At 48.5% G+C, this 18,359-nt stretch overlaps 1 protein-coding gene across 4 annotated transcripts in view; it reads left to right on the plus strand.

Moving 5' to 3' along the window:
• The window catches only part of C7H4orf50 (chromosome 7 C4orf50 homolog), an 83,995-nt gene extending 65,850 nt beyond the window's left edge, over nt 1–18,145 (plus strand). For all 4 annotated transcript variants that reach the window (XM_076938400.1, XM_076938398.1, XM_076938401.1 and 1 more), the window contains one exon: nt 11,535–18,145. In XM_076938400.1, the coding sequence (XP_076794515.1) occupies nt 11,535–11,621 (87 nt within the window). In that variant the 3' untranslated portion in view covers nt 11,622–18,145. The remainder of the gene's footprint in view (nt 1–11,534) is intronic.
• Nucleotides 18,146–18,359: the final 214 nt, after the last annotated feature.

Below are 18,359 nucleotides of genomic sequence, written 5' to 3' on the forward strand. Positions count from 1 at the left end.
GGGGATGTGTCTGGCTCAGTGATCCTCAGCCTTGGCTGCATGGGAGGAAGGTGGGAGCCTTCATCAGATAGAATGTCTGAGTCCTTCTGGACACTCTGCCCATCTGGCCTGCAAAGCTATGGTTGATGCTTTCCGAAATCCCTCAAAGCAGGAGTTGTCAGCATGCTGCTAGGCAGAGAGGCCCCAAGAAGCTAACCACAAAAGACTGTTGTGAAGGAGGATAAATTAAACTGAAGCCACAGAAGCTGCCTAGTGTTTCTTTAGGGTACCCTTGGGATGAGCAGGCAGTAAATATTCATTTTCATGAGCCAGCTGGGGTGTGCTCTGCTCTCTCCTCCCCTTCTTGCTCCCCCTCCCACTGTCAAACACCCCAAGTCAAACATCACAAGTCTGAATCTAGCACAGCCTGAGATCCATGTATTATTGGCCCCTGACTCCATACAGAGTGTGGTCCTGGATCGTGTAAGTTGGTCAGGAATGTGGCTCAGGAGCAGAATTACCCCACCTATATTCCAGAGGCCCGATTCTCTTCTCCTGTAGCACTGAACCAATTGCTCAATGCCCCAGGACCCCACCCAACCTTCCTGAGGTCCAGAGTCTGTTGGTCCCTTAACGAGCCATGCCTTCCTGGGCTGTATAATAATTGGGTGTTGTGGTGACCTATGAGAGATATGGTCTCTCCTCTTTCACTTGTGGTTGAACTCTGGGTGTCTTGTGGGGGCTTTCCCTGACAACAAGACTAACCATGTGGTTTCTTTCTCAAATGCTGCCCTTTCCTTCCAAGCCTCTCCCTCAGGGACACAAACCATTTTTTTCTTAGTCGTCATTTGTGTCCCTCTAGCCCCAGCTCTCTGATGAATGGCCAGCGGCCTCTCTTTGCACTCTATATGAGTTTGCCGCTGCTGTCCTGTGCCTGGGGCTTCTGCCGGACTGCAATGATTTATGGGAGTTGGTAGAGGCCCAGTGACTCCCAGTGACCTGTGCAAAGCAGGACTCGTGGTGAACGCAGCTGAAATGCTGGGATGCTCGATAATTAAATACCTTGCTGGGGCTGGGTGTGGGCTTTCCAGCCTCAAGAATGAAATGCTGTAGGTCTCAGGGGAGCCTGGGCAGAGGCTGCCAGCACTGGCTTCAGCAGCTTGAGATCGTTCTTCTTTGTGGATGGGTCACTAACATTTGTGTCGTTGTTGTTGGTTTTCTTCCTTTCTTCCTTTTGTTTTTTGTTTTGTTTTGTTTTGATATTTCAGTTAGGTTTTCCTTCATGGTACAGTTCAGGCTCACAGATGTGTTTGCAACCCCAGCCCGGCAGAGCAGGGCTGTGTGAGGAGGCTGTCTGCCAGCAACTCTCAGGACATCGCATTCCAATTCCTCCTTCCCTTAAGGTCCCTGCGGTGAGGATAGGATGGTGTTCTTGGGGACACCTGGGCTGTAGAGAAATGGCAGATCTGGGTTCCAGTGTTGATCTGCCTGCCCACTTCCAGTTGAATGACTGGATGAGCCTTGCTTCTCCATCTAGAACTGAGGGCTGAGCTTAATATGGATCACAGAATTAGAGAATTTTATGGAATAATGTGTGGCTTCCAGCAGCATCTCTCTCTCTCTCTCTCTCTCTCTCTCTCTCTCTCTCTCTCTCTCTCTCTCTCTCTCTGTGTGTGTGTGTGTGCAGGTGTTTGTGTCCTGGAAATGCCTGTGTTTGGCTGAACATTTCCTTGTCTGGCTATTTCCAGCCCTGGGCTTGCATTCTCTGGTCTGTGGAACAGAGGCTTTGAGGCCATGCCTCATCCTCTAGCCAGCCTCTACTGCAACCTTCGATGGCTGACACAGCTCTCCTGTGGCCTCAGGCAGCTCTCTGCACAGGAAGCAGAACACACCAGTGGTTTCATGTGTACTTCTCAGAGGTTCCCTGTTTGTTGTTACAGGAGCGACTTCATCCCCACCTAGACACTAACTTCTCTGCCTCTCATTTAGCCTCTCCTCTTGCACTCACCTGCATGCGCATGCTGACTTCAGCCTCTATGTCTGAAGGAATCCAAGCTGTGACAGTTGGAAGAAGGAGTTGCTTTTGCCTTATAGCACCATTGCACCGAAGGTGCCCATGTTCTCCTTGGTGTCTCATAGAAGCCAGTGCATTATATAGCTTGAGGGAGGAAACCATAGATTTGGTCTTGTCTCTGCTTTGTTCTCCACAGTGGATGGAGCTTGGATGCTTGGCTGTGTCAAGGGGCATGGCTCCACCCCTCTCAAAGATGATTGGATGGCATTAGGACTCGGCCAAACACCAAGCCAATCAGAACTCTTGCAGGATACGTCCTTCTCGACTACCTAGAACTCCAAACTAACTGGAGTTGGTGGATGTTCTGAGAGAAAAAGAGCCACAGCCCAGAGAAAGAGGGTAGAGTGGTAAGGACCTGTGGGACAGGACCCCGTCACAGACTGTAAGCCTAACTCTACTCAAGGAGGTAGTCTGTCCTCCCATGAGATTACCTAGCATCTCTTTTAGAAAGGCCAGTTGTTCCTAGGCAACTCTAGTTTGGATTCTTTCACAGGCAGTCATATTGGATGCATATAAACTTTACTGGTGTTATCTCGGGGGGGGGGGGGAATATGGTTCCAGGGCAAGTGTGCCTGGAGGATGAGTTAGTGTGACTCAGGAGAAGCACCCGGGAAGAAGAGGAGAGAGGATGAGTGGGGATTCACACACCTTCTCAGGGCTTTTCTGGCACCTCCCTAATGGAGTCCACCACCTGGCTGCCCTCTATTTTGTAGGTGCACTGTCTCCAGGATGCTCATGTCTCCTGGAGTATTGTCTGATAGTCACAAAGCGGCTGCTACAGCTTCAGGCTTCACATCTAAGGCCATTCCTTTCTGACAGTAGTATTCCCTTTTCAGTATCTCAGATAGGAGGAGACTGGGAAAGGAGTCCTGAAATACCCATGGGAATACAGAATGTGTCTTTTCCTGGTAGTGATACAACACTCAGCATTGAAAAGAGCAAGGGGGCTTCAAGTGGTAGAAACTGGACGGGACTAGACCTCAGGGTGTGGGGCTGGGGCACGGTCTGGTCAAGAACTTGCTGCAGTGACAGCCCTGGCTTAGTGGTGGGAGGAAACTGCCTCTGACCACACCTTCTGGAACCACCAGACTGGCTGTTGTCTGGGGGGAGTCGGGGTAGCCAGATTGGAAGTGGGTGAGAGGTGCGTACTTGTCCAGGCTTGATGTGGCTGTCACGTATAGAACATAAAGTGTTGGGGTGGGTGACAGACAATCCCAGGACTCTGGAATGTGTCCTCGTAGGACTGGGAATGGTGAAGTGGCACCAGTTTCTGTCAATATTGTGCGTGTGGCTTTTATTTGCAAATGGAAAGATTTCAGGCTGTGTCACTCAGATGCACTGAAAATAGATCAAGAATGGATTCTTTCAGTGCCATAAGGATTCAAGACTGTTGAAGTGAAAGGCGTAAGTGTCATTGCTCAAGGTCCCTTAAGTAGGTCCGCTGGCACTGGAACAGAAGTCACAGTTAACGTCTGTAGCTATCAAAAGCTTCCAGTTACAAAGACTCAAATTTAAGTGATGTGTATTTATTATAAGGGGAAAAAAATAGAGAAAAGCCGGTGAGAAGAAAACTGAAATTTATAAAAACAAAATCACCATTAGCGTTTTGGCCTGTATCATTTTTAGCCGCATGTGTGTTTCCTTGTAATATTTATGGCCATAATCAATATCCAGCTTTATGAGCTGTGTTTGTCTGATCTCAAAGCCGTTCTCCCTGTGGTCAGTGCAGTTTTCATAAACTCCACCTTTCATAGTTACAGAACAAAAAGCTTTCTTGGCCCCTTTGACCTAGCATTGGGCTGTGTAATCTATAACAATACCATGCTGGTTGTTATTATTTATGAACCTGCCTTTGTAGAAAGAAGCCTGTTTCTGGGGTTGTCCTAAGAGACATCCATATCTCATGCCTATGGCTGGTTCAAAAATGCCGACCTGGATAGGAGTGAACTTCTAAACCCAGGACTGGAGGAAGCCTGCTTTGTGTGTGCATTTCCTTAGTGGCTGCAGGTTTCCTCATAATGTCCATGGACAATTTATTGCCTCGTTTCTAGAGGGAATTGATCTGCCTCAGCCCCAGTGTAATGTAATGAGATTCAGAGCCCCGCCTCCAGGACAGACCCATCAATTAAAGCCGAGCTGGGAGAACAGAAGAGTGGAAACAGCCACATGAATCATGCTATTGATACACAGATTAGAGCACGCAGAGAGAAAGAGCACCCTATCTTTATCTTTTTGGCACCCCACTCTTCAAATATCTCCTGGAAGCTTGAGAGCAGCTCACCTGGTTCATAGCACGAGCATTTCCCCACTGCCCACCAGTGTGTTGACTCCCCGACCCAAGAGTAGTCCCTGCAGGTTTGCTTTGCTCCCAGAATTTAGCTTCAGTCCCTGTACTGGCTCAGATCCAGGCTCAGCCACCCACAGAGGCCTCTGAGAGTCAGCATCGTCCTACAACCCTGTGGACTGTAGAACATCACCCTCAATTTGCAAATGGGGAAACTGAGAAAGAACCTGCCCAAGGCCTAAGGGTAATAAACTCGGAAGTCACCTTTATCTTCAGTGCTTTATAATGTCAGGGCCTTGTGGAAGAGGTGTCCTTGGAGGGATGGCAGAAGACTCCCTGTGAGCACACCTTTCATGTTCGAACCAAATGGAATTTCCATTCTCCTTCCTAAAGAACCCACACCTCATTATGGTGTCTCCTCATTATGCAGGCTGTCGAGTTCTAGGATATCTCGGGCAGCTTACACTGCACTCCCCAGTCATCTAAACTGGAGAATTAGAAGCCCTAATAAAGGCTCTCTGCTGTTACTCCTGCCTCCTGTCTGACCCGGTGCTCCCCATGTGCCCCTCCTCCTCCTCTGGGAGCCAGGGGCAATATCCTGCCTTCTCAGCCTGCTGCCTCTGTGCCTTAGCTGATTAAAACTCCTGGGAACGTTACCGTCATGCCTCTGATATAAGAGCACATGTATTTTCTTGGAAAATTGGAAGAGTTATAATAAAATGCCATTGCATTGTTCTCCACAGAGTTACATCTGATGCGGTTATAAAAAAACATTCTGCTCAAGATGGTTTCTCTATATCAACTTTTGAAATATCGTTTTCTTTTGTTCCTTCATGGGCTCGTTCATTCCCTTACATATAGTCTCCCCCAGTGCATGCACACACACACATTCATACACAGAGGAGTGCTCAGCTGGCCTCTTGTGTGTGTGTGTGTGTGTGTGTGTGTGTGTGTGTGTGTAGTGTGTCTTACCAAGCCTCCAACCATATGGATGGCTCAACATCATTTAGGTCAGACCTCACCTGAGAGTCAATGACTAGGCCTGTGTTGGTTCTGATTGTGATTCTCTTTTGTGTCCTGCCAGGGTTCAAGAACAGCAAGTGACCCATGACCCTGTGACAGGTGAAACAGATCACCTGGGTGGGTGGGCAGGCAAAGGCTACCTTTCTGATGCTCTGTCTCTGTTTAGAAGAAACACAGGGTGGGTAGGCAGAACATCATTAGCTGTGCTCATCATGGTGTCTATAGAGGGGCTTTTCTCTGTAAATGTTCCCCACGTGGCATATGGAATAGTCTTTTCAAGCCTTCATACCCACCTTAACTCAGCTCATTTTTTTTAAAAATAAGATTTATTTATTTGTTTTAGGTAAGTACACTGTCGGCATCTTCAGACACACCAGAGGAGGGAATCAGATTCCATTACAGAGGTTTGTGAGCCACAATGTGGTTGCTGGGAATTGAACTCAGGACCTCTGGAAGAGCAGCCAGTGCTCTTAACTGCTGAGCCATCTCTCTAGCCCAACACAGCTCATTTTAATTTTCCTCATGGACTGGTCTCCTAAAAGTGAGAGGTGGCCAGTGGGCAGCTTCCTTGACATAGGTGGTAAACTGCCCATCTAAAGATAGACCCAAGAAGGCCTTAAGCAACCACGCTTCACAGATGTTCCAGTTTCCAGCTAGAGGGTTCTGGCTGTAAGAAATAGTTGGTTATAGTACATGCTTAGCATGAGGTGCACTTAGAGTTCATCAGAGTCACAGATAAGCAGCAGCTGTTGGCTGCCTCCCCCGGACTGGCAGGTTGGAAAGTTACAGGCCTGCCAACGGACTGAGCCTAGGACCAGAGCTGTGTTCTAAGTCAATGGGATGGAGAATCTGGAAATTGGGCGAGTCCTGCCTATGGGAGGAGAGGGCAGGAATTTCTTGAGCTAAGGACTTAAAAAACAAAAACCAACAACCCCTGTTGTGTGCCAAATCAGCATGCAGATAATTCTTACCCTTTTCCCTATACTGGTGTCCCTTTCTACAGAATTGTATATTAAACACTGTTTGGTTTCCACTAGTCTCTTACATTTGTTATTATCTCATTTCCAACATGGCTTTGGGAAAGACCAGCAAACCTCCAAGTTCAGCAGATAGAAGGGGAAGAAGCCCATGGTGCTGCAGGGCTGCCTGCTGGACAAGTGCGTGGAACACTCTGCTGCATTCACATGTGGTGGGCAGAGCCAGACATCTGCTGATGGCCAAGAGCAGCTTGCAGGGATGGACTTCATTCTCTTCCCTCTTGAACCCCCAAAGAGCTTCCTGCCCATGATTGGTTACATGGAACTGTGGATCCAACCCAGCTCTCACTCTTAAAAGGAAACAATAGGCCATTTATTCTGAGCCAAATTCAGGTTGCCCCAGATAACACATTTCTCCATGGAAGCAATGTCATAAGCTTTTGTAGTCACAGGGGAAAAAAATCTACAAATCAAAGCATCAAATATATTGGTGGGAACAATGGGTGGACTAGGTACAGCCAGGCAGGGCAGTCTCTGCTATGAGTCTTGGATGCCATCTGAAGACAATCTTAGCTTTTGGGTTGGTAACAATTAGCGGTTCATTAAGTGAAGATCCCAAAAGGTTTTCCCTGACAGTCACACGGATGTTAGATTAGACACAGAGGTGGGCAAAGAATGGCGTGGCTTTTGTCTGGGTGCTTACAAGTCAGAGGAGTTCTGGGTAAAAGTGGGCCAGAAGTAAGGTGGAAAGAGTGGACTGGAGAATTCCAAAGTGATTTTGAGTTTGGCCAGTACTCTCACTCTCTGGGGCTTGATTCCCCAACTATCTATACACAGATGACTCTGAGTGGTCCCACAGCAGGAACTGGTCTATTAAAACACTAGAGATTCGCACCAACCCTGTACGCAGCTTAAGTGCATACTAGAAACACACAGATATTTGAACAGAGGAATTCATGACCACATGGAGTAGACTAGGTAGAGACTTCTATTTTGAGGCCTTGTATTTGGGGCTGGGTGGGAATTATGAATCTTACATTTGATTTCCATCATTTGGCAGAAAAATGCTGATTGTTGTCCAAGAACATATCTTGAAACTTGCTCTCTCAAACAGGAATCTCAGGAAATTGATCTGGGTTTAGCTTGGCCTTGTTTGAAACCTGCCCTGTTCACACTTCCCTATGAGTGGTTTCTCCGGGGTTTCAATAGTGTTGTGTGAGTCTCTGTGTCTTTCTTAAGGCCACCAGTCCTGAGGTCTTCCAGGTCCCTCCAAGCTCCTAGGGTGGCCACTTCCTGTATGTGGGACTTGGCTGTATGGACAAAAGTGGGGATAAAGATACACGTGCATTTTAAGAACCAATAAGATTCTGGGTGTGGCAGCTGTCCAAGGTGAGACCAGTTCACGAAGGTGGCTGCGTTTTGAGCTTCTGGGATGGCTTGCTCTGACCTGCTAATCCTCCATCCTGGGACCCTGGGTTGACTTGTCATACATGGTGGAGTCCTAAAGCAGGGATCTTTTCCGTGCTCCTGCATGATCCTCCTTGAACTCCAGGCTCCCCACTTTCATGTCTCTATCACTGTCCCTAGGTGACAGTGTCCTAGGTGCTGCAAGAACCAGTCCCCACCACCCAACTGTGTCCAGAACCTGAGCTAAGCCAAGGATTCAGTGACCAATTTAGAGCTGGCATTTAGTGGAGCACTGGAAGGACTGATGAAAAGACTGATGAACAGTCTCAGCAAACACAGAGTGCAAAGTGCTGCTGAAATCTCAGTTCACCCAACTTGCTCATTCCCACCCTCTGGACACCTATGGTGGCCTCAGACACAGTGGTCAGCAAAGAGTTCAGGCATGACATGGAAGGGCTCAAGTTTTAAGAGACAGCTGGGAGAGGCAGGCAGGGCTAGGTGTCATGGGATGCTCTGTGTGTGAGGAGCTTGGCTGCATCTCAGAGAAGTGAGGTGGTTTGAGGCAAGAGAATGATGTCATCTTCTTTCTAGGAATTCTGGCTACTGTTTGGAATAGGGAGGGGCCAGTCTTGGAGCAAGAGCCTGCCAGGAAGTGGTAGTGGCTGGGCTGGAAATGGCAGCGTGGAAGAGAAAGGGAGGAGAGAGTCCCCAGATCATTCCCTCCCTCCTTATTTCTCTCCCTCCTTCCCTCCTCCCTCCCTACTTCCTTCCCTTTTTCTCTCTCCTCTCTCCTTCCCTCCCTCCTTCCCTTTCCCTTCCTCTCTTCACCCCTCTTCCTTTCTCCTCTCTTTTTCCTTTCCTTTCCTTGTTTTTGAGACAAGTTCTCATAAAGTAGCTCAGGATGGCTGGAACTCACCATTTATTTAGCCCAAGCTATCCTTGAACTCATGGTACTCCTCCTGCCTGGGGTACCTTCCCAGTGCTGAGATTCCAGATGTGAGATCCTGGCTGCTTTCAAGTTCAGGTCCCTGGGCTTCTGATTTGAGAAAGAGGCTGGAGAGTGGGGGAGGGGACAAAGCTTTCCCTAAGTATGGCTTCCTTGTGTGTCTCCACTGAAATGCATGGCCTTGTGGTCTGATGGAGCAAATGGTGTCAAGGGCACACACATCTAAGCCAGTCTCTTGTCAGGCTGCATTCTCTTGTGGACGAGCTGTCTTCACAAGGGTCTGGCACTAAGTAGGACATAGATTACTGTCCCCATTTTTGGCCTCATTTCCTGGTACCCCAGGGCTTCTTCCTCCCCATCACGTGTTTGCCTTCCTGCTTGAGCCTCCACCATGGTCTGCTCACACAGTTACACAGTTGCTTCTTCTTCTTCTTCTTCTTCTTCTTCTTCTTCTTCTTCTTCTTCTTCTTCTTCTTCTTCTTCTTCTTCTTCTTCTTCTTCTTCTTCTTCTTCTTCTTTTTGACTATGCCATGAGGCTAAAGCCTGGTCTCACATTCAAGCTTGTGCTATACCTCGGTGTACAGAATCATCGTACTTTAGTGGTTGGAGGGACCTCAGAGGTCCCTGGATCAGTGCTTCCTCCCAATGCAGCAGCCACTATAGAGGAAGGTCTCTCCTTACTTCTGCCTGTCTGGGAGGTGGGGGAGGGAATGGTTGAGCCACAGAATGAATGGATGAGTGAATAGGTGAGAGAACAAGTGGGTGGGTGGGTGAGAGAGTGAGGGAGTGCATGGATGAGAAAGTCAGTGAGCAGCCGGTCATCAGCTGGGCATGTGATCAGTTCTCACTGTTCTAAAGTCCTTCTGAGCTCTCAGCTGGAGTGAATCCTTTTGTTCATGTCTGAGCTTGTTGCCTCGTTGACATTTCTTCCCACAGCCCTTTGTCACATAGTAGGGCCACAGGTCCTGCTCTGTGTTCTTCAGGCAGCTGATCCTACTGTATCTGAGGGCCTTTGCACTCATTTCTGGGACCTTTTGCCCTGTTTCTTCTCCGATAGGTTCTCTTGTCACTGGGATCTCAGATGTCAATGCCTCAGGTCTCTACTGACCATGCCATTTAAAGGACTTACTTCCCCACAGTTCTTATCTCTTTGATGAGTTCTGCATGATATCCTTTCTGGACTCCAAAATTTTCCCCAAAACTGAACCTGTGAACATCTCATGTGGACTTTGGGGGTGATCCTATGGTCTTCATTAATCCTGGGACAGTTGAGTGTATTTCTTGGTAAATACAAGATCAATGGAGAATTTAGGCATTAACCTTGTGTGTAATATAACCTAGGGATGATGTTGTCTTGAGCTTGATGTCACTCAGCACCTTCTAGAGACAGTGTTCTGTACTCAGACTGGGAGCTGTCTCAATGCAGTGATACCCAGGTACCAGGTGCTGGGATTTGAGGTGCAGAATGCATGGGGATCTAGAAAGGAGTGTGAGGACCTCTAGATGCACACACAGACTTCTGGGATATGTCCCATGGACAGAGTCCACAGAGATGTGAATGCCCCGAGTACCTGAGCATGGCTGAAGATTCCCAGAGTCTTGATAGGAAGGGAATTCTGCCCCCAGAGATCCTGCAAGGTCAAGGATTTGTACTGAGTTTATTTTTGTCCCGCTTGCTCCCTCCACCCCCAACATGTGATACAGCGCACAGGAAGAAAGCTATAAATACATTTTGAAAAGCAAAGCAGTCTAAAACCACACACACACACACACACACACACACACACACACACACACACACACTGACACACACTGAACAATGAGATCTTTACTGCAGGACAGGACACTGACGATGATGCTAGAGTTGGCAGTCTCCTGAGGGACTGTGTGCTGTTACTGGTGCTGCACAGCTCCACAGCCTCAGCACCACAGCAAAGCTGGCCTTGATGACATTGGCTGTGGGGCTGGCTGTGGAACCACACCAGGATGCTCTGCTCTGGTAGGGTATCGTTTTTTTTCAGGGGTCTCCCTCTGGGCTGTCATACTGCCCAGATATTTGAATGTATCTGGCGGCTTTTCTTGCAGGCTCCTCTTGGCAAGCTGAGCTCTCTGGCCTGAGTTTCCCAAACCCCACCCAGTCTACACTGTCTCCCGCCTCCTGTGTGCTCTCTGCATAGAACACTCCTATGGGTCTCTAGCATCTTCAGATGATCTCCTGCCCCATGACTTTCTTATCGCCCCTTCCTCTCTGAATCCTTGTCATGTTCATGCCTGGGCTGGAGCTCCTCCAACAACCTTTCCTTCTTCTACCACACAGCCTCTCTGTTCTCTGTTCTCACCACACTGGCTTCTTCCCACAGGTCCTTTGCACGGGGCTGTCTGGCACTCTCCTCTCATTCATGCTCCTGCTCTGCCGCCTCTATGCTTCCTTCCTGGAATCTGCAGTAACTGTCCTGCTTCACAGTTACAGCTGGGACACGCACACCTTTCACTGTCTCCTCCTGCTCACCAGAACAGCCATGGGGCTGTCTATAATCCCTGAGCCGGGTAGGGACCAGGGCCTGGTAACCCTGCCGACTGTGTGCACCAGACTCAATCACGTGACACTTCCATATGGTACTCACAGCTCACAGACACCTCCAATAAAGAGGTTGTTCTTTGGCAACACCAAGCAGCTTCTTTTCCTAGTGGGAGCAGCTGGGGGGAGTTGTACTAAAGGCATGAAGAGGTATAGGGTGAGACCCTAGCAACCCGAAGGCTGGCCCATCTGGACAGTTCTCTGTGGTAGCCACATGGGAGGCCTGCTCCCTTCAGAGACTCACTTCCCTGCTTTCCTTATTGCAGGAAGGAAGACAGCACCACCAAGCACATCACGCTGGCAAAGATGAATGTCTGTCCCAGATGACCAGTGGAGCAGAGGTGGCTCTGTGATGTCTGGTCCTTTCAAGAGCTCAGTTACAAGCCTCATCATCACCCCTCTTCAAGTCATCATGGGGGAATGCTTCTTTCTGCACAAGACCAGTGAGAGCCTCAGAAGCCACAGCACTGGCATAGAGCAATAGTGGGACACTGGGCTCTGGAGTTCCCAGGTTGGCTGTGTCACTTGTACAAATGACTTAACTTTTTGAATGTCTCTTTCTTAGTCTGCTTGGGAGCCTTTCTTCCCAGCTGACAGTCACGTATGATGGTGCCGTATCTGGCAAGTCGCCCTGAATCTTCAGAATGGTAGTGCGTGTTTTGGGTGCGTCTTGGGGTTTGTGAGCTATCCTCTGCTCACTGCCCTGATGTCACTCAGGACTTGCTGCCTTTAAGCACACACAGTATCACCACCACTGTCTCTTCTGCCTGAAGTGTGGGTGAGCCTGGAGGGAAAGTTTTTAAGTGACCCTGGGGATGATCTGAACATCATGGAGGCTCCTCAGAGGCCCAGGTTGAATGGATGGCTTAGCTGTGCTGGAAATTGTCTAGGGAGAGCCCCCCCCCCCAACCCAGGAACTGATTCTCAAAGGAAATTAAACTCTGTCAAGCACCTTAGCCTATTATGGAGAAGATTCTATAGGGAATCCAGATACTGGACTCTGCTCCTATCTTGCTGGTGACCCTTGTGCCATTCCTTGGTCTCTAAGAGCCTTAGGTCTTCACTTGTATGGTGGATGCACCCACATGTTTTCCAGTTCACTGGTAGCTGTGACACCTCCCAGGCTGCAGACCCTCCTGGTATCATGGCTCAGTCCCTTCTAGTTACTATCTCCTATTGCTGGCGTCTGCTGAGGAACAAGCCGTGGCTCATGGGAAGGCTTCAGGCAACCTCTCTGCTTCCAGGAAGAGGAGGGGAAAGAGCTGCTTTTCCAAACACAGGCCACTTCTAGCACTGTGTCTTTTACTTTCCCCCTAGAGAGTCACAGCACCGCAAGCAAGCAGCCCATAGCAACACCCTGTCCCATTTCTGTGTTCTTATCCAGGGGCTTAGCTTCTATGAGAGGATGGGATGTTTCCCCTTTAGCCGAGGGTTGATGGGACTGGCCATCTCTGGGAGATGAGTATCCAAATAGTACCATTTGAGATTTAAGCACCCCCTAGAAGAGTCTGCTTGGATAATCCTCCAGAAGTCATCTTCCTAGCCTTGATGCTGTGCTTCCAGATGAATAATAGGAAATGGGTGGGTACAACAGGTGTATCTTAGGCTTGGAAAGGACCTGGGGCTTTGGTCAGTGATGGGGAAGTGATAGATAGGTTCCATAACCTGTGTGCTCAAACACAGAATCTAGCATACAAACAGGCTACCCTCAGAGGATCTGGCCCAAAACACATTTTCGAGGTTTCTCACTTACTTTCCTAACAAGAGCCATGAATTCAAGGGGAGCACCCTGGCTTTGCCTAATCTCAGACCAGCCTGCAGTGGGCAGCTTCCCAGGATAGGAAGACTCCAGAAAAGTCTTCCCAGTACCAGGAGGAGACCATTAGAAGGTACTTAGCTCTTAGTGCAAGATCAGCAAAGTCTGTACTAGGCATGGTGGCACACACCTTTATCCCAGCATGTGGGGAGTAGAGGCAGGTGGATTTCTATGAATTCCGGGTGAATTCCTGGGCAGCCAGGGCTACACAGTGAGATCCTGTCTAAAGAAAAAGTTCTTCAAATACTCTTTCACGGGAGTAGGGCACAGGTGACCTCCAGTTGGCCCACTCCAGGACTCACAGGCACTAGATGCCATGCTTCATGCTCTCCAGATTTTGTTTATTCATTTGGCAATAGCATTGACTCAGGTTAATCCCGAGTTCTTGCAGTAGGAGTCCACTGTGGTCAGCTCATCAGTGATTCCACTGCATGCCCCTTCTGAATAGCCCTTTCCCCTGACATTGCCTTTGAGGCTCACTCATGGCTGGCATCTTGTCTTCCTGCGCTCAGTTCCAGGTGGTCTTCTTGTCCTGGGCCCCACAGGTCTCTCTTCCCACCTAATGCTGCTGCAGCTACTTCCTTCTTTCCAAAATCCTGGATGGAGACTTATGAATGCACCCTGAGCATTGTGTGCCAACCCAAGCCTTTGGCCACACAGGGGAAAAATCCTTTAAGGTCAGATGCGGACTCAGCAGAGTCTGGCCTCTTCCCCCTTTGGCTTTGGATGAGACGGAACACAGATGGAAGAGCCTCTTGTCAACTCACATTCTGTGGAAGTAGACCAGTTTGGTGCTACTTGACTTTCATGTGCAAGCTAGAAGACAGAGACCACCTGGCATAGGAGGGGCAAGAAGGATTTAATGGGAGAGCGGCAAGGCTGCTGTGAGCAATCTGAAGCTCTGTAACCCTGAAGATACTCCTTACCCTGTTTTCTCACCTGGTAACCTGGATTCTAACACACCTGCAACAGCACCTGCTGGGAGCACCAGTGAACAGGGTGGGTGGGGCAGCGCTTTGTAGATGAGTGAAGACACTTTATTTGGGTCATTCCTTTGGTATGCACTTATGGTGCACCTACTGTATGCATGTGAACAATGTGATCTGTCTGCCTCGAGATGATTTGAAAACCATCCCTGGACAGAGAAGGATTGCCTGTCAGATGGCTGCACTACACATTCGCAGATTTTTAACTAACAACAGCCAGAGAGTTGGCATGGCAACGTTTCTCTCTGAACCGCAAGGCAGGAAGCTTAAAATAGGTACGCTGGAGGTGTGGTGGCAGCAGCCGAGACAGATATCTCTGCAGCCTGAAGTGGGTGGTAAACTCAGAGTACTCATGCCCTTGTCTGTCCCTAGCAGGTCAGCAGTGCAGGGACTGAGAGGGGAGACCCAGAAGCATCCACTGTGGGGGCTGGAGAGAGTAGGACTCACTATAAATACCCTTCCTTCCTGAAGCCCAGAGAATTTAAGTGGGACATCCTTGGCTAAAGGACCCCAGATGGGACTGCACCTGTTCTGATGTCTAAGGGGCCCCAGGTGGGACTGCACCTGTTCTGTTGTCTCTTGTGGACTACTGCCCAGCAGTGCCACAGTGTACCTTCTTCTGATTGAGGGTGCAGTTCACTGTCTAGTGGGTTTCAATGAGCATGGCATCACTTGAATACTGAGTTCAAGTTCCCCTTTTTCTATGGAATTCATGTGCAGAATCCTCCTTGGGAAGTCCCGAATCCTAAAATAATCTGGAACTCTTATTTGTGGTTGGACACACAGGACTGAGGTTTGAATCTGGCTCTCCCTACTTCCACAATGCTCAACCAGTAGAACTGATCAGAAGCTCATGGGGTTGAAGGTGTAGCTCGTCTGCCTGAGTACTTGTATGTGTGATATCCTGGGTTCCATCCCCAGCACCATATACACTGGATGTGGTGGTGAAGGACTGTGATCCTAGCACTCAGGATCAGGGAGGCAGGAGGTGCAGATGTCCAACTTACCTTCAGCCACACAAGTTTGAGGCCAGTCTGGGATACACAGATCTTGTCTCAAAAACAAAACAAAACATGAATTAAGCAAAACATATTGATACATGCCTGTAATTCTCTCACCTAGCACTTAGGAGACAGAGGCAGGAGGATCCAGAGATAAAGGCTCGTCTGGGCTATGTGAAACTGACTTACCAAAATGTTCATGGAGCATTTTGTGGCGAGATTCATCTGTGAGTCCGATTCATTATCCTTGCAGAGGATGGGAACCCAGGTCTCACACAAGACTGCTTTGTGTTCCCTTGGCTCAGCAGGTAATTGAGTAAGGTTTATAATTTCAGGGCTTTCTTTTCCTATAAGCTCTGAGCTGCTTAAAAGAGAGTAATAGCTCTTGTTTGTTTCCAAGCTGAGATCCTAGGTCTGGAAGGTGAAGTTTTCCTCCTTCCCTTCTTCCTCTCCTTCCTTCCTCTTCTTCCTTCCTCTCCTTCCTTCCTTCCTCCCTTCCTTCCTTCCTTTCTCCCTCCCTCCCCTTTTCTTCTTTCCTTCCTTCCTCCCTCCCCTTTTCTTCTTTCCTTCCTTCCTTCCTTCCTTCCTTCCTTCCTTCCTTCCTTCCTCCCTCTCTCCCTCCCTCCTCTCCTTCCTTCCCTTCCCCCTTCTGTCTTTTGTGGAGAGCAGAAGGGACACAGAGCACACAGTGCATCTGGAAACTTAATTAGTTCAGAGGACAGGGCTGGAAGGGACTTTGGGCTCACTTTCTGAAGTAGATAGTTACATCTCCCCAGCTGCTTCTCTTGGCTTCTCCAAAGCATCCCTGCCCAGAACCACCTTTCTTGATTTTTTTTTTTTATAGTCTCATGACCTTAAGTAGTCCAGGCTGATTTTGAACTCTAGATTCCCCTGCTTCTGCCTCCCAAGTACTGGGATTTTTGGCATGTGCCACCCCTGGCTTGGAAAGTGAGACTTTTCGAGGTCTCAAGTGAGAGCAGGGAACTAGACAGTTCTGTCATCTTTCAGATACACCTCATGTTCCCCTTGCTGAAACTGTGAAGGCTGGGATCACCTGCAGACGTTGTCCTGGGCAGAGCCTGAACAGGGATGCTTCTAAGAAGCCAAGTGAAGCATCTGGATAGATGACTATCCACTTTCAGACAGTGGACCCAAAGTCCCTGCCAGCCCTGCTGTTCTCTGAGCTAACTTAGTTTCCAGATGCTACTGTGAATTTCTTCTGTGCTCTATTGCATTTACTTTACTTTTCACTGGGAAAGAACTGGACAGGCAGGAGGGTCTCTCCTTTCCAATATGTCTAGACATATGACAGTTTTGTAACATGGCCGTTGAGACCCTCTTAAACCTCAGTGAGCCTTGGGGAGCCAGAGCACACAGTGAGAGATGGCCTTTAGTTCCTTATGACAAGTCCTGACACTGGGACCTTGGTGGCCCATCACTGGAGAAGTACCTGAGGATCCAGGGGATGAAGTGTGCCTCTGACTTCCTTGCATCTTGAACTCTTCTGGGCTAGATGCTCTGTGAGAGGCAAATCTTCTAATTGTTAATGAACAGCAGCAGATTTCTCACCTGCATTGGTGCCAGTGTGCACCTGCATAGCTTTGATATAAGTACTCTGAGGTTTACTGGTGCCTTACAGAAGAGAAGAAAAAGCCCTAGAGAGATGCTGACCTATAACTTCCCCATGTAACTGAAAGTTCTAGAAAAAAGCCAATTCATACCTTGGACCTAAAACCATTTGGAAAAAGTCAGTGCACTGTGGGGCTGAAGAGTGGATTTTCTTTGTTTCACCTGACCTTTGTTCATGATCTGATTTTGACTGTTCCCCAGTCTGACTCTTGTGACATGGGAAGATCGAACCAAGTCCACAAGGATATGGCTTTCTTCAAAAGCATGATTTTTGGCGGTTGCTTCTATGACAAAGAGTGGCCTGATGGCGTCTTTATATGTTAAGCAAAAGGGAAGATAAAAATGAATAAGATTGTCAAACATGGCTGAAACCTTGATTTCAATCCGTGTCATTTTCATTCCTAACAGGAGTAATACAATATAGTGTTCATAAAAATGACCTTGGGGGTGATAGGGGGAAACCAGGTAAAGTATAGCTCTCACTGAGACTCTTCACTGAGGCAAATACAAGGCCACCAGAAGTGGAAGGGTAAGAGAAGGGGCCAGATGCACACCCTGGGCCCTCAATTTGGCCTGGGCCACCAACCAGCTGTGCAAATTCCTACTGGCTCTTTCAGTCTCTCCAGGGGAATAGTGGAAGGGTGTGAGTACAACAGCCAAAGAATATGACAGATACCAGGGACTCCCGTCCATCCTCTGCAAACAAGCTGCACACAGACACCTCTGAGGGAGTCAGAGCACAGGCTACCCCTTGAACCAGGGTCTGAAGCTCAGGTTTTCCCAACTGCTTTTCATAGCCAGTGAGGGAAGGGTATAAGAATTACTGGTTGGGGTGCTGTAGAGAGTCCCTGGTCTCCTCAGTCCCTTGGGGCTAGGACTAGGAACAGAGAGCACAGGACAACTGTAAAGCACAATACCATTTGGCTTATTGTGTACTTTCTAACCAGGTCCCAGGTGCACAATAACCTTACAACTAACTGCTGGAGTCTAAAAGCACTCTTCTGTAGCTGTGTTACCAAACCCAGGGTCAAAACATTGGCAGGCTCACCATGTCCTCTCCCAGTTCGCCTCTGTCCACAGGGACATGGTCTGGTGACATGTAGACCCCTTTCCTAATGGATGCTCTACAGCAGGACAGCAGGACCCCCACTCAGTGATTGGCATCGGCTGTCCCTCAGCTGCTGGCTGTACGGTGGCCACAGGGCTTGGTGTTTGTCAGCCCCTCCCACCACTACTCAGACCTGTGTAACTCAGGCTCAGTACCCCACCAGGATTTCTAATGACAGTTCTGTCTTGTGTAAATTCGAATGCTTTCTTGTTACCCAGAAGTATTTTTTTCTATGTTAGTGAAATGTATACTTTGTGTAATTTTGTACATTAAAACATGCTTTTTACCATAATTAGAATTTCCTTTTTCCTTTTAGTGTTTGGTGATGGGTTTGTTACCACGTTTTTGAAAGCCTGGCCTGATGTAAAAGGTAATGAGTCTAGAATTCTCCTTTTCTGGAGGGGAATAAACTACCTGTCTCTACTTTCTGAGTTTTGAGCTTTCAGGTTATGAGAACCCACCCTACAGCACTTATGTATTTTCTAGTTGTGGCAACCAGAGTCTGAAGTAGGTCTGGACATCAAAGTGTTTAGCAGAATGCACTTCCTTCT

The sequence above is a fragment of the Arvicanthis niloticus genome, chromosome 7 (assembly GCF_011762505.2).
Source record: "Arvicanthis niloticus isolate mArvNil1 chromosome 7, mArvNil1.pat.X, whole genome shotgun sequence".
Taxonomy (NCBI): domain Eukaryota; kingdom Metazoa; phylum Chordata; class Mammalia; order Rodentia; family Muridae; genus Arvicanthis; species Arvicanthis niloticus.